Source organism: Corvus kubaryi, unplaced genomic scaffold (genome assembly GCF_017639235.1).
Source record: "Corvus kubaryi isolate FWS band 111438036 unplaced genomic scaffold, C.kubaryi_AGA036_p1.0 37292, whole genome shotgun sequence".
Classification (NCBI taxonomy): domain Eukaryota; kingdom Metazoa; phylum Chordata; class Aves; order Passeriformes; family Corvidae; genus Corvus; species Corvus kubaryi.
The window spans coordinates 1,762,724-1,775,532 of NW_024581091.1; the positions used below are offsets into that span (position 1 = coordinate 1,762,724).

Genomic DNA, 12,809 nt, shown 5'->3' on the forward strand with positions numbered 1-12,809 from the left:
AATCTCTGTGCAGGCAGTGCAATAAATTAAACACAGGGGATGACTGCTGTCGGCACACTGATCCCCACTGCACCAAAGCATGCCCTCTTTGCCACCAAATGATGAATATATACAGTAATTCTGTATAAATCCACTGACAAGCTCTTTAAGTTACCAAGAGCAAGCAAATGTGTACTCACAGATTCCCCTCTGGGAGTGGGCAGGAAGGTCACATCTCAAGGGCTACTTCAGTTTCAGGGGCACTGCTTAAATCCCCGATGGATCACCAAGGCCAGGGCCACCGCCCACTCGCCGCCCGCCCTCCCGCTGGTTCTTCCCCATTTTCCCGGGAAGAACCGCGGAACGCAGCGGGGATCCGAGGGCATCCACCCCGAAGGGCGATCGCGGGGGACCCGAGCCCGCTGATCCCTCAGGCGTTTCGCGCCCTTTGGACCCGCCGCGCCATGAGGGGTACGAGGATGAGGATGAGAAGGAGGAAGGAGGAGAATGAAGAGGAAGAAGACCCGATCGGCGCCGCGTACCTGGCCGCGCTACGAGGGGAGCTGCTGGTGCTGCGAGTGAGGGCTCGCCACCGCCTCAGGGGGGCCCAGCCCGGGCGCAGCAGCGCGGCAGGGGAGAAGGAGGCAGAAGAGAACAAGGCTGTAGCGGCCGCCGCCATTTCGGTCGGTCCCCACGGACGCAAGCGCCGCCGCAACCAAGCGACGAAGGGAGGAGGCGGGGCCACTGCCGGCAGCGGGATCGCGGCGGGGCGGGCGGAGCTCAGGGACGAGCGGAGCTGATGGAAGGGCCGTCCTGGGGGCGGGAGATGCTGAGCGACGCGCGGCGCTCTGGGCAGGGCGGTGCTAAGGGCCGGAGATCGTGAGGACGGGCGGACCTGAGGGACGGGAGTCGCTGAGGCACGGGCGGAGCCGCCGGTCGACGTGACAGGGACGTCGAGCCTCACGGAACAGCTGGAGCCACGCAGACGATACCCCCAAACCCGGGCTTCGGCTGCAGCCTTTGGCTCCCGTGAGCTGCTGTTCCCCTCGCAATTGGGAGTGGGCAGACGCAGAGCTCCACAGACAAGAATCGATGTCCCTCATAGTTTTTCCCTGCACCCTCGTGTGTTCTGAGGGGAAAGTCTAATGGAATTACTTGCAACTTGCATAATGGTGCCTTCTGTCACGTTCAATGGCAGATTTTATAGTAAAAAATTCGTCTGTGCAGAGTGGAAGAAGAAAACAAGCCGAGATCTGAAATAGCATATAAAAAACATGCCAAAACAATAACAGCACCCTCACAGCCTCCTGACAGTGGGCAAATTCCCTTATAAAGTTGGGAAAAGCTTTGGAAAGATGTGTCAGCTTAGTGAGGCTCCATGTTCTGCTATGGTCCTGGCAAAGTTTTTGTTGAGTTAGGTGTTTCCAAAAGGAATGTGGCTCAGGTGCTTCCACAGACAGTGTGCGTGCCGGGTTTTAATGGCTTGTCCTTTCTAAAATAATATTCTTATCAAATTATACCGTAACATAAAAACACCCCATTGTCCGCCCGTCCCTCAGCACCGCCCTTCCCTCAGCATCTCCCGCCCTCAGCATCTCCCGTCCCCCGCGCACCCGGTCCCGCTACTTGCCCCGGCTCTTCCCCTCGTCGCTTGATTGCGCCGCCGCTTCCACCTGTGGACACCGACCGACATGGCTGCTGCCACCACAGGGTTTTGCTCCTCCTTCTGCTGTTCCCGGGCTGGGCGCCGCTGAGGCGAACCCTCACCCTCCCGACGCCCCGGGCCGGCTGCAGCGCCAGCAGCGCCCCTCGCAGAGCCGCCAGGTACGCGGCGCCGATCGGGGAGTTTTCCTCCTCGCTCCTTCCTCATCATCCTTCTCATCCTGCTCGTCCCCCTCACGCTGTGGCGGGAAGCGCGCGGCGGGCAAAAAGGGCGCGAAACGCCTGAGGGGACGGCGAGAAACATTTTGTCAGTATTTGGTGGAGGATCGAATGTGAAACAAAGGTTCTGGTATTAATTTTAGAAATGAAATAAAATAAATACCCGTAAAAATAGTGATAAACATTTATAATGCCTTTCACAAATATTACTGGATCATTTAAATGCATGTTTTCACGGAGAAACAAGGAAATAATTTAGGTCTGATTTAGCTGAAACAGCAGTTTATGTACTACAAAGTAAGTGGTAGACAATAACTATTCCTACTAGAAATAGTAACAACTCTTTCTATATAGTGACAGTCTCCAAATTCTGTAATATATTTGCGTGTGTGCTATTTTGACTTTTTCACTGGTTTTCATCGTTAGTCAAACGAACCAGGCAGTCCATGTGAATTGCAAGGAATATAAAATGTGCTCTAAATTTAAGCAGATTCTGCTCAGACTTTGCCATTTCCCAGTGCAGCTCAGATCAGCTCAATTTGTAATAGAGAGGAGTGACAATGAGGTGTCTAGTTGGTGCTTGAGCTCCCTGCCAGGAGCACAACAGCAGAGAAAATGCATTTTCAGCCTCAGGAAGCTTCTCTTAAGCTTGATTGACGTATCTTAATTGGGTTTACCTTGTCTTTTGGGTTATTCTAAAAGAATCATTAAGAATTACAAATGTTGCCAAGAATTCTAGTGTGTAGTCTAACCACACATTACAAATTCTGTCTGATAAGGGAATCTTCCTGTGGATCTTACATTAAATCTTATTCTATTACAGGAGGAAAAAAAAAAAAAGAAAAAAGACAAAAAGAACATCACAAATTAAAATTCCTTTTTTTCTGATAACAAATCATCAAAAACAAACCCAGCATTTGGTGTTAATTTCACTTGGGTATGCAGATACAACTAGCACTGCTACTGAATTCAGCAAAAGATGTTTTTATGAATTTAAAACAAAGCAAATCCACACTGAATTTCCCAGCAATCCTCATACCTGTTACGTCCATCCTCTTGTCGCTTTCCAAACCGTTCTTCAGCTGGCTTTGGTTTTGATAGATCTACTGACTAGATGACTTGAATATTTGGGATAACACTCATTTTTAGACAATCCCAGAAAGTAACTTCACTCCAGGTCAGTCATATGAGTAAAGAAACCCCAGAAATTATATAATGTCAGGTCACAATTTTCAATGTACTTTTCATGTTAAAAGATCAGCAAAGATGTTCTATTGCTGATGTTGTCTATAGAAGCCTCTCTAAGATCATGGCATTTTCTTTATTGAAAGTGTGTGTGTTTTCCCAAAGCATCTTGAAAATTATATAGACCCCAAAAGAGTCATGTATGTGTTACAGTTGGTATTCCCCTCTATAGCTTCACAATGTCACCACATTCTTTGTGGGGAATTAGACACACTGCAGCAGTAATGTCCCACTGCTGCAGAGTTCCTGACTCTTCATATCTGTTTGGGTTTGTTCTTTTAAACAGCAGAAAGTTTGTGCCCAGCAGAGGTTTGAAATGCTCTACCTTTCCCTTGCTGACTTGCGTGTTTTTTCTGTCAGGCAGGGACCGATGGCTGCTGCCCAGGTTTGCATTCTGTGGGCTGCGCGAGTATTTCGTTCAGAGCGAGCAGTGGAATGGCATTTAGGGTGGAAGCGAGTGGCTGTAAAGGGCTGAACAACCTGGGGAAAGCCATGCCCGCCATCCCGGGGGTGTGGGTCCGCCCCGAAGGGCGATGGCGGGGGAGCCGAGCCCACCGTCCCCTCAGGCGTTTCGCGCCCTTTTTGCCCGCCGCGCGCTTCCCGCCGCAGCGTGAGGGGGACGAGCAGGATGAGAAGGATGATGAGGAAGGAGCGAGGAGGAAAACTCCCCGATCGGCGCCGCGTACCTGGCGGCTCTGCGAGGGGCGCTGCTGGCGCTGCAGCCGGCCCGGGGCGTCGGGAGGGTGAGGGTTCGCCTCAGCGGCGCCCAGCCCGGGAACAGCAGAAGGAGGAGCAAAACCCTGTGGTGGCAGCAGCCATGTCGGTCGGTGTCCACAGGTGGAAGCGGCGGCGCAACCAAGCGACGAGGGGAAGAGCCGGGGCAAGTAGCAAGTAGCGGGACCGGGTGCGCGGGGGACGGGAGATGCTGAGGGCGGGAGATGCTGAGGGAAGGGCGGTGCTGAGGGACGGGCGGCGCTGAGGGCGGGAGAAGCTCATCCTTAAGGTAAATCTCCACAGTCGGTAGGGGAGCTTTATTTAAGAAAACCTGTGTGCTATTTCTTTTCTGTGCCAAGCCGTTTCTGCAGACGGCATAAGAACCTGCTTTTTATTTATCCTGACTTTGGAAACCCCTTTAAGGATAGCGCCTTCACTTGCAAAGTGTTCAGCTACTTTAATCAAATAGTAGCAGCAAAACCTCCCCAAACTCTATAACAATTGTTGCTATCTTGGAGGGTGATAGCTTCTGAGTGTACTCTTTCTGTGTGGCAGAGGATGGTGAGCTCAGATCCATGGAGCAAGGTGCTTGGCTGGGTTTTTGCAGAAATAGGTGTTCTTCTATTTTAATGTTAAATGGAATATATTTTTCAAGGACTCTTCCTATCTTCTTAGAGAGGTCTTTACAAACGACTGACATGTTATTTAGATGGTGTCTGTCATCAATTTTGAGTTCCCTTGCAGAGTAATCATGTTTACTTTCTCCATGAAAGCATTTTGCTTCCATGGTCTGCAGCTATGGAGAACAAAGCAATTTCCTAGTCATTCCTCAAAGTATTTTATAAATGTATATATAATCTTCAGTTCATCAAGGTCATTACAATATAGCACAAAATATGACATTTATTCAAAGCTGGAGCTTTACATGGAAACCAAACTCTCTTTCTGGTTTCATGAAAAAACCCGAAACAGTTGCAAGTGTTAAATGTAGTTTTAAGTTGCAATGATAGGCTTACTGTGACTGTGTACATTTGACTTACCTACAGGCACTTATCTGAATCTCTTAGGGTACAGTGAAGATTAACTTTCTTCACACTTAATATCTTGAGAATTTCAAAGAACAAATGATAGCAATTCCTGAGTCCCATGAGGACTTCAAAAACCTGAGAGGCTTTTGATGTGTCCTGTTTTACTAGCATTTTTTGTTGGGCAATGTACTTTCCTGCTGGAAACGGGGTGGGAGGCAAAAATCCAGAGTTGCACAAGATATTTCCATTGCTGTTTTAGTAAATTAACTTGCATCTGAAGAAAAACATATGACATAGAACAGAAGGGAAGAACTGTAGAAGTTTTAATAAGCCATGGTTTTCAAAGATAGCATATAAAAGAGGCATCTATTCCTGCATGTAAGTTAAACTTTTCAGCGTTTGAAGGAATCTGGTTATTTGTCAGTCTTTTAGTCACAGTCTTTGGTGTGTACTAGGCAGGGAAAGTGAAAAATCTGCCTTGAGATTTTGCAAATATCTCCTGCTCTGATAAAGTGAAGCTGGACGTAGCTCTCTCTGGAAAATCCGTGCTGTTCCTGAGACATGGTGCAACAGGGCAATGTGGTCATTTGAGACAGACACCATTCCCAGGGGGAAAGCCATTATGTGTGCAGACACACTGGAGTTTGTTGAGAGGTGGCCAGTGCAGGCAGGACTTTTCTAAAGGTTCTGGAGAGGGAGCAACAGTTTCAGGTCACCTCTAAATGTCAGGAAAAAATGGTGACAAGGAAAGGGAAGAACATTTCATGCTCTCTAACCATGGGTGTGTAAAGGAGACAGGTTTCCATATACCTTCATTTGTCTGTCCCATGTTCTGGGGATGAGCCAGCTTTCCTCAGGTGCCACAGGAGAACACTCGTGACTCACCCATGTCAGCAAAGCCAGGACGTGGTTGTGCCTTCAGATAAGGTTTTGTTGGATTTCATGTGCAAACAGCAATTGATTTGTGTGTCACTGAACAAGTACCATGTACCTAGTGATGGAAGAGATTGTTTGCACTAGAAATGTGCGCTGAAGAATCCACACATGGGGATTCTTGGCTTTTAGAAGTGTCAGGGATCCTTGTTACGCCTGGGACCCGAACAATTTTTTTCCTGGAAACAAATTTACTATTGCAAACTTTTACTGTTTCTTACCATAGCAAACACTGTTACTCTTTCCCACCCACGAAAATGTGTCTGACTTTAAACACAGCCCACTTCAAATTAAACCAGAGTAGAAATTCCTGCAGATTGCAGGGGTGTTCAGTACATCCATCCTGGGGTTAATCTCCCCTCACATCAGCAGCTCCGACCAGAGGGTTTAAGTAATGTGCCTCTGAATATAGAAATACATTTGCTTGGTACAAAGTTCCCCTGACATTTCAGAGAGAACTGATCTGCAGGTGTATCCAGGAATCCCTGGGCACACAGAGGTCACTGCTTCCCTGCATCCCACTAGCCCAACTGACACAGTTACACGGGTCCGTTTGACACGGAAGTCACAAAAAACCCAAGTATATTTTCCAACAGGAAAACTCTTTTATTGTATCATTTATTTCATTACATTATCACGAGAAATCTACCTCTTTACATACAATTTTCCAAAGCAGAATAATGAAAATTAGTTATTCTTGATGAGCTATGACAGTATGTCATACAAGTAGACATAAAATATCTAAGTCACTTCAGAACATTTACTGTTCCTTTAGATCTTGTGCATAAATACCAAATACTTTAATGTAAACTCATTTAGAAACAAACCAACTAACCAACCCCAACATCATCTGGTTAAAAACCAAACCAGTCACGGCACGAACCCCCATAATTTCATAGAAATTATTAAACTCTACTAAGTATTGAATAGGGGCAAGGCTTCAGGGGCAACATTTGTGATTTCTTTGGACGGTATCTTGTGCAAAAGGATCCAAGGCATTCTGCATTACAGGCTGGTGAGTTGGAGTAGGAAAAAGAGATTCAGCAAAACATTCTTGGTTGAACCAGGTTTTATACCCATGTAATCCTGAACGGGCACTGAAGTGTTAAGTGCCAGGCAGGACCCTTGTTATTCCTGACAGAAGGATAACCCCTGATCATCAGCATGATCCATTCAAACCTCTCCTGTCACACTCTCTGCAGATATTTGCAAAACTAGCTCCACAATGGGCCCATCTTGTTTTCAGACATTAATGCTGTTTTATAAGAACTCATTAGCAAATAGTATCTGGTAGGAAGGAGCTTGCACAAAGGTGGAGCAAACTGTAAGAATGTTGCTGAGAGGTGTCCAGCAAAGAGTATGCTGTCTGACCAAATGGATTCAATCACTTTATCTCAGTCAATAAATCCATACATAGTATTAGGCAATAACAAATATGAGGAAAGGAAGTGAAACACAGAACATCTTATCTACAAACTCATCAAAACTAGAGAGTTGAGCTATTTTCTTCTCACAGCATCTGTCTCCTGGTATCTTGTGGCAAACAGGTCACGTCATTCCGAGATGTTCCTTCCCTCAGAGCTTGTTGGGTGAACTGCAATAGGCAGAATTCAAATTGTAAAGCCAGCCAGGAAGTTTTTCTGTAAGTTTTCTTGCATACCCCAGATAACAAATCCCATAGGAGGTGCAGAAAAGATGCCTGGTGGTGATGGTGGACTGTACTGTGGCTAGATTTGCAATTAATCAGGCATTTGCTGTGGATACTCTCCCTGACAACCTGCTGGGTTGTCTCCTCCCCAGCAAAGAAGCCACTTTCTGGACGCATTTTTGGTGTAACTAACCAGATTTCCCTACAAGAATCAATAGCAGAATATGGCTCATTATTCTTGGTTTTAAGCCACTCCAAAAGCTGGATTTAGCCCCAAGCGCTGGCAGCAGCTGGCCCTGCAGGTACCTGCGGAGTATCCTGGTGACCAGCAGCTTGACCCAGGGTGCGGTGGGGTTCAGGCAGACCATCAGTCCCTGCTTCGTCGTGGCTCTGCGGGCGAGACAGGGAGGGGATGAAGCCGTGGCCGGGGTGGCGGGCAGGGATCGGGGCCTGGGCCGGGCACTTACATGACCTCGGGCACGGCGCAGTGGGGCCCCTCCACGAGGAACTCCAGGCGGGCCAGGCGCCGCGGCGGGATCACCTCGGACACGGTCCGCACGCAGCGGCAGCGCAGCTCCCCGGCTGGCGGCGCTCCTGGCAGGCGGGAGGAGCCTTCTGAGCCTCGGCTCCGGAGTCCCCCGACACCCCCCGGCCCCCGCCGAGCCCCGGGCCCCCGCGCACCCCTGCCGAGGCCCGGCCGCGGATGGATGGGCAACCCCGGCTCGGCCGCTTACCCTGGCATAGAGCGGCGGCGGCCAGGAGGACGACGAGGCGAAGGTGCGGGTTCATGGCTGGTGCTGGCGGCGGAGAGAGTGCGAGAGCCGGCGAGGCGGCCCCCTTTCTCTCCCGTGCTTTTATTCCCTGCCGGGAGCTGCCGGGGAATTTCCCGGAGTGGAGCCGGGGGACAGTGCCCCGTTGGCCCCTTTCCACCGGCGGGTGTGGCACTGAAGCTGCAGGGCAAAGAGAGAAGAGCGGCTGCTCCCGGCACAGCGGCTCCTTCAGGTCTGGGAGGGAGGGAAGCGTGGCACTGCACCGTCCCGAGAATCGCCCAGGGTCTGCTGGGACCCCATTCTCTGAAAGGAGCTGAGGGTTTTTTGTGGGGGTTCTCCCTTAGCTTGCAGGGTGCAGGGTGCTGAGCCAAAGGAGAATTTGGGCTCTGGAGCTTGCCTTGCTGCCTAACCCTGTGCAACCACGCACTCTTATTCAGTGGGCGCTACTCCCCTGAGCAGCCCTTTCTTCGCCTGGCTTTTGAAAACCACAAATCTTCTTTTCCTGCAACTAGGAGACCCTCAGGTTTCCTTACCTACACTCCGCTACTGAAAACCTTCCGGTTCCACTCCTCTGCACACATAGGTCACTCTTTTTCTTCATTCCTGTCAAGGCATTTTGCGAAGTTCAGTTATAAAGAACCAAAATAGCAGTTTTCTGTGAGCTTTTAATGAAAATGAGATGCAGGTTTTCTGAGTTTTATTTACTCATAGCTTTAGTTCAGTTATGGGCAACACACTTTCTTTTGTAATGCGTTTTAGAAAGAAATATGATTTTGCACTTTGTCTTGTTTTTTGGGGGTTTTTTTTGTAGCCGATCTGTTTTCTTCCACAGATGTTTGTGAACATGAGTGGGGTTCAGCAAATCGAATTGTTCCAGGGTCAGGCTGCCATGTGTCTTGCCCCATCTGTCTGAATGCCTTAGATTAGCTGTAGTGTCTGAAAACAAAACCACGTCAGGACCCAAAACAGATAAGATAAAGCACGTAAAGCGGTCCTAGCAAGGGATTAAGTAGATAGCAAGCTGGTGAGATACTAAGACTGTCATTCTTGGCCCCTGTCATCTACAGCTCAGCTGGTTCATACAGCTGCTGGCTTAGTGCCTCAGGAGATCAGCCCTGCGGGAAGATTGTATTTCACAAGCAAATGGTGATTGCCCCACGTTATCAGGAAATATCTAATGACTAATTTGGACCCCTTTTCAGATGCAGCGTGGTAATGACATCCTTGGAAGCGGTTGGATTTTAGCTTGGTCTTAAGAGTAAGACGGTCAGCTTAGGGGCAGACACTAATTAGAAACCTTCCCTGGGATCCCTTGAGATCATGGAGGTGGAATCACTGTTCCCTCCAGGTTATAGCCACACAGGCCTTGGACGGCGAGTTCCCCATGTGGTTGTCGCAAGGAAGTGCCACGTTCTTTGCATGAAAGAAGGATTTGCCCAGCTGTAGCAAACTGAGGCAATAAGCAGGTAGGATGATGCACAGATAATCTGCTTCAGGTCATTGCAACGATCATTGGGAAATGCAGCTCTGAATGGATGTGGGGAGCAGATCACTTATTGTCACTCATGCACAGTCAGGTTATATGTTGTTCTTGGACAGCACACATGAGTAAGGACAGTTTACGCGACGGCGCTTGGCTTTATGCCTGCATGACTGCTCACGAGAACTGGCCCACCAGACTCATTCCACAGTGGTTACCGCTGAGGAAATTCCAGAAGTCTCCTGGGGTCTGGAGTGTGAGACTGTTTTTAGACATGGAGCAGCGATGTGTGAAAGTCTGCGGCCAGCTCTCCCTCAGAGCCATGTGCCAAGAAGAGCAGCAGTCAGAGAGGTTGTGGACATGCTGTGATGCAGCAGATGGTACAGAGCCTGGTCCTCTGAGTCAGTACTTGCACAAACAGGCCTGGAACAAGGGAAATGGGTGTCTCTGGGACTATTTCAACATGCAAGACCATCTGCCTGAGCAAGGCTTTGTACCTGCAGACTTCAGATTGCTTCTAGCTCCTTTCCGTGGGAATGTGAGTAGGGTCTCTTCCATCCAGATGACAGCAGCAGCAAAGCTGAGCTGTGAAGGAACTCTCTTGAATTACACCCTTTGCCCTGTCTCCCTTCACCACCTTTGGCACAATTCCTTTAGCAAGTACGGAAAAGATAGGGAACAGACAGCATCACTTCAGAAAGCTGAGTTCTTGCCTGCCTGCTGCCCTATCTCTTTCATTATAGATAAGTTTGCCATGCACTGAGTGCAGCTGGTACTGATAGAATCATGGAATGGTTTGGGTTGGAAGGGGACCTTGAAGATCATCTTGAATTAAGTTTAAATTAGATATTGTGAGTGGTGGTGTCAGTGTAGCTGGTACAGAACTCACCCCAGTGTTTGTATTTGCCTCACTGAAGGTCCCATTCAAGCCACCCACCTTGCCTGTGCTCTTTAGCAGAAGCGACTGTGTGAAGATACTCCAGGATTCTGTGATTTTGTGAAACCCCTCACGTGTCCCTAGCATGGGTCTCGGGGTTACTGGGGCACAGAAAGCAGTCCCAGCTCAGGCAGGCCCCGAGTAGGTACTTAAAGACAATAAACCACACAGCTCAATCGCCTTCACGTTATCCAGGCCTTAATTCATTACGTGCAGGAAGTGATTCGGCTGCTTTGTTGCAGACTTTGGCTGTGTGCCTTTCCACAGCAGGTATTTATTTGGCTTGGCATCTATAGTGGGAGCCAGTCACTGGCAACAGGCCCAGGAAAGCTAAAAGACAATTAAACAAGAGATGTCTCACTTCAACAAGTGAGGACTTCTAACTGCGCATGAATTACTTTGGAGGATGTGTCCCAGGTAAAAGTGTAAGGTCAACTTTTATCGTGGCCTAGATGCTAATCTAAGGCATTTAACATGGCCAATCTCTGAAGGAGCAGTCGTGTTTCCCCAGGGTTTTGATTACGAGTGATTTATATTCTGATCTGTAAAATGTCGAGTCACTGCTACCTAGTACTATCTAAAGTCAGAGGGTATATACTGCTGATATCCTCTCATCTTCATTATGTTACCTTTTTTACCTATACCAGTGTGTTTCACAGTATTTCCTGGCTATGATGGGGTGCTATTCCCTAACACCTATGATTCCTCCTGTGGATCCAGCTCTGTCATGAAGTACAAACATTTGCTGGAGGCAGTAACCAAATTTCAAGCTACAGTTTTGTGCAAAGTATGTTTTATATCTATCAGATGTTTTGTTTCCTTCAATTTCCCTGTGTGTTTCTCAAGTGTTGAACTTCTTCCAGTCCACATGCCCTTGAAAATAATACCGGAAGACAAAAGAGATAGAAGTGTCCTGTTCAACTTGTGTCATGGAGAATCCCAACACTGTCTTGCCAGCTGCATCACGGCACATGTCACACATTGTTGTATGCTTATTTCTGTAATACCTTTTGAGATGTGAAGATTCACATTTAAAATCATGATCTATATGCTCAGTATTTTCCTGCCGGCCTGCCTGCATCTTCACCTAACTTTAACATTCAGGAGCCTTTAGGTCTTTCTGTTTCCCTTCCACAGAGTTAGAGGTTCTTTACCTGTGCCCACTGCTGAGAATCAGAGGGTGAACACGCACTGGTGATAGCTAAAAGGAATATGTTTGTATTAGTGAAGCATTACCTTGGCAGAAAGAATGGGTTGGCTCTGAAATCAGTGTGTTTGGCAATAATTTCTCCATTTTTCAGTTTCAAGTGCCAGCTTACCTTTTCTGATGTCACTGAGGGGACTGCAGGGACTACAGTTTCACTGTCACCTAACTTAGTGGGACTCTTGGACATACAATTCCCAAAAAATTGACTGGCTGGTGGTGGACTCACTAGTTCTGGTATTTTACACATAACATAAAAGGGCAGGAGGGGCTTTATTTTGAGTTTGGGACCCAATTGTTCAAGCAATTTGTTCTTACCTCTGCTGAGGGGGAAGAATCTCCAAGCTTTTTCGTGGCAGGCATGATCCTGGACAAAGATTACAACAGTGTGATGCTTTCCACCCCCACATAGTTGTTCCGTTGACAAGCCTTTGTGGTCATCACAGCTTCTGAAAGGCAGAAAGAGCTCCTCTTGGCCTTCCCAGCAGCAGAAAATGCTCTTCATCTTATGAACTGCCTGCAGGCTTTTGCCCTTGGATCTCTGTAATCTTCAGGAGCATCCCTTTATTCAGCAGACGGAGCGGATCACTTGCTGTGGGCTCTTATGTCCTGCAGACAGGTTTTGTGCTTGCTGGGGTACCTCTTGGTTGTGTGGTTTGCACATGAATTCAGGTATAACTATACTGAACTCTGGCTCTAACATCTGGCAGCAGGACTTAAGCCTTAGGAGTGCCTCACACAGATACGATATGGCATATCCTCTAACAGCTAAGTGTTGTTCCCGTGGTATTATCCAAGCATGGGAGAAGTGAAATAGAATCACTGATATGCTACCAGTGGTGGATAGAAATACCTGGGTCTCCCCAGGGAGCATGACCAAGAGATTGATTTTAAAAACATGGGGGTTTTTTCAGTTTGAAAACGTAAACCCATATTTTCAGTTCAAGCTGAACAGCTCATGTGCAGTAAAATACAGGTCCCCTGTCAGGA

The 12,809-nt window shown here is 48.0% G+C and overlaps 2 protein-coding genes across 6 annotated transcripts in view; both read right to left on the bottom strand.

Annotated features, from left to right (window-relative positions):
* Positions 1-740, bottom strand: part of LOC121664008 (probable bifunctional methylenetetrahydrofolate dehydrogenase/cyclohydrolase 2) — a 48,512-nt gene extending 47,772 nt beyond the window's left edge. For 2 of the 5 annotated variants that reach the window (XM_042026967.1, XM_042026965.1), the window contains exon 1: positions 522-738. In XM_042026967.1, coding sequence (XP_041882901.1) covers positions 522-658 — 137 coding nt within the window. In that variant the 5' untranslated portion in view covers positions 659-738. Of the gene's footprint in view, positions 1-521 lie in introns of all 5 variants that reach the window. The other 3 variants (XM_042026968.1, XM_042026964.1, XM_042026966.1) reach the window with 3 other exon arrangements.
* Positions 741-6,361: 5,621 nt separating this feature from the next.
* On the bottom strand, positions 6,362-8,410 carry LOC121663932 (growth-regulated alpha protein-like). The gene is made up of 4 exons (XM_042026773.1): positions 8,163-8,410; positions 7,896-8,022; positions 7,735-7,818; positions 6,362-7,374 (listed from the first exon to the last, which is right to left on the bottom strand). Exons 1-4 carry the CDS (start codon positions 8,215-8,217, stop codon positions 7,356-7,358), a joined length of 285 nt encoding a protein of 94 aa, XP_041882707.1. The 5' UTR covers positions 8,218-8,410; the 3' UTR covers positions 6,362-7,355.
* Positions 8,411-12,809: the final 4,399 nt, after the last annotated feature.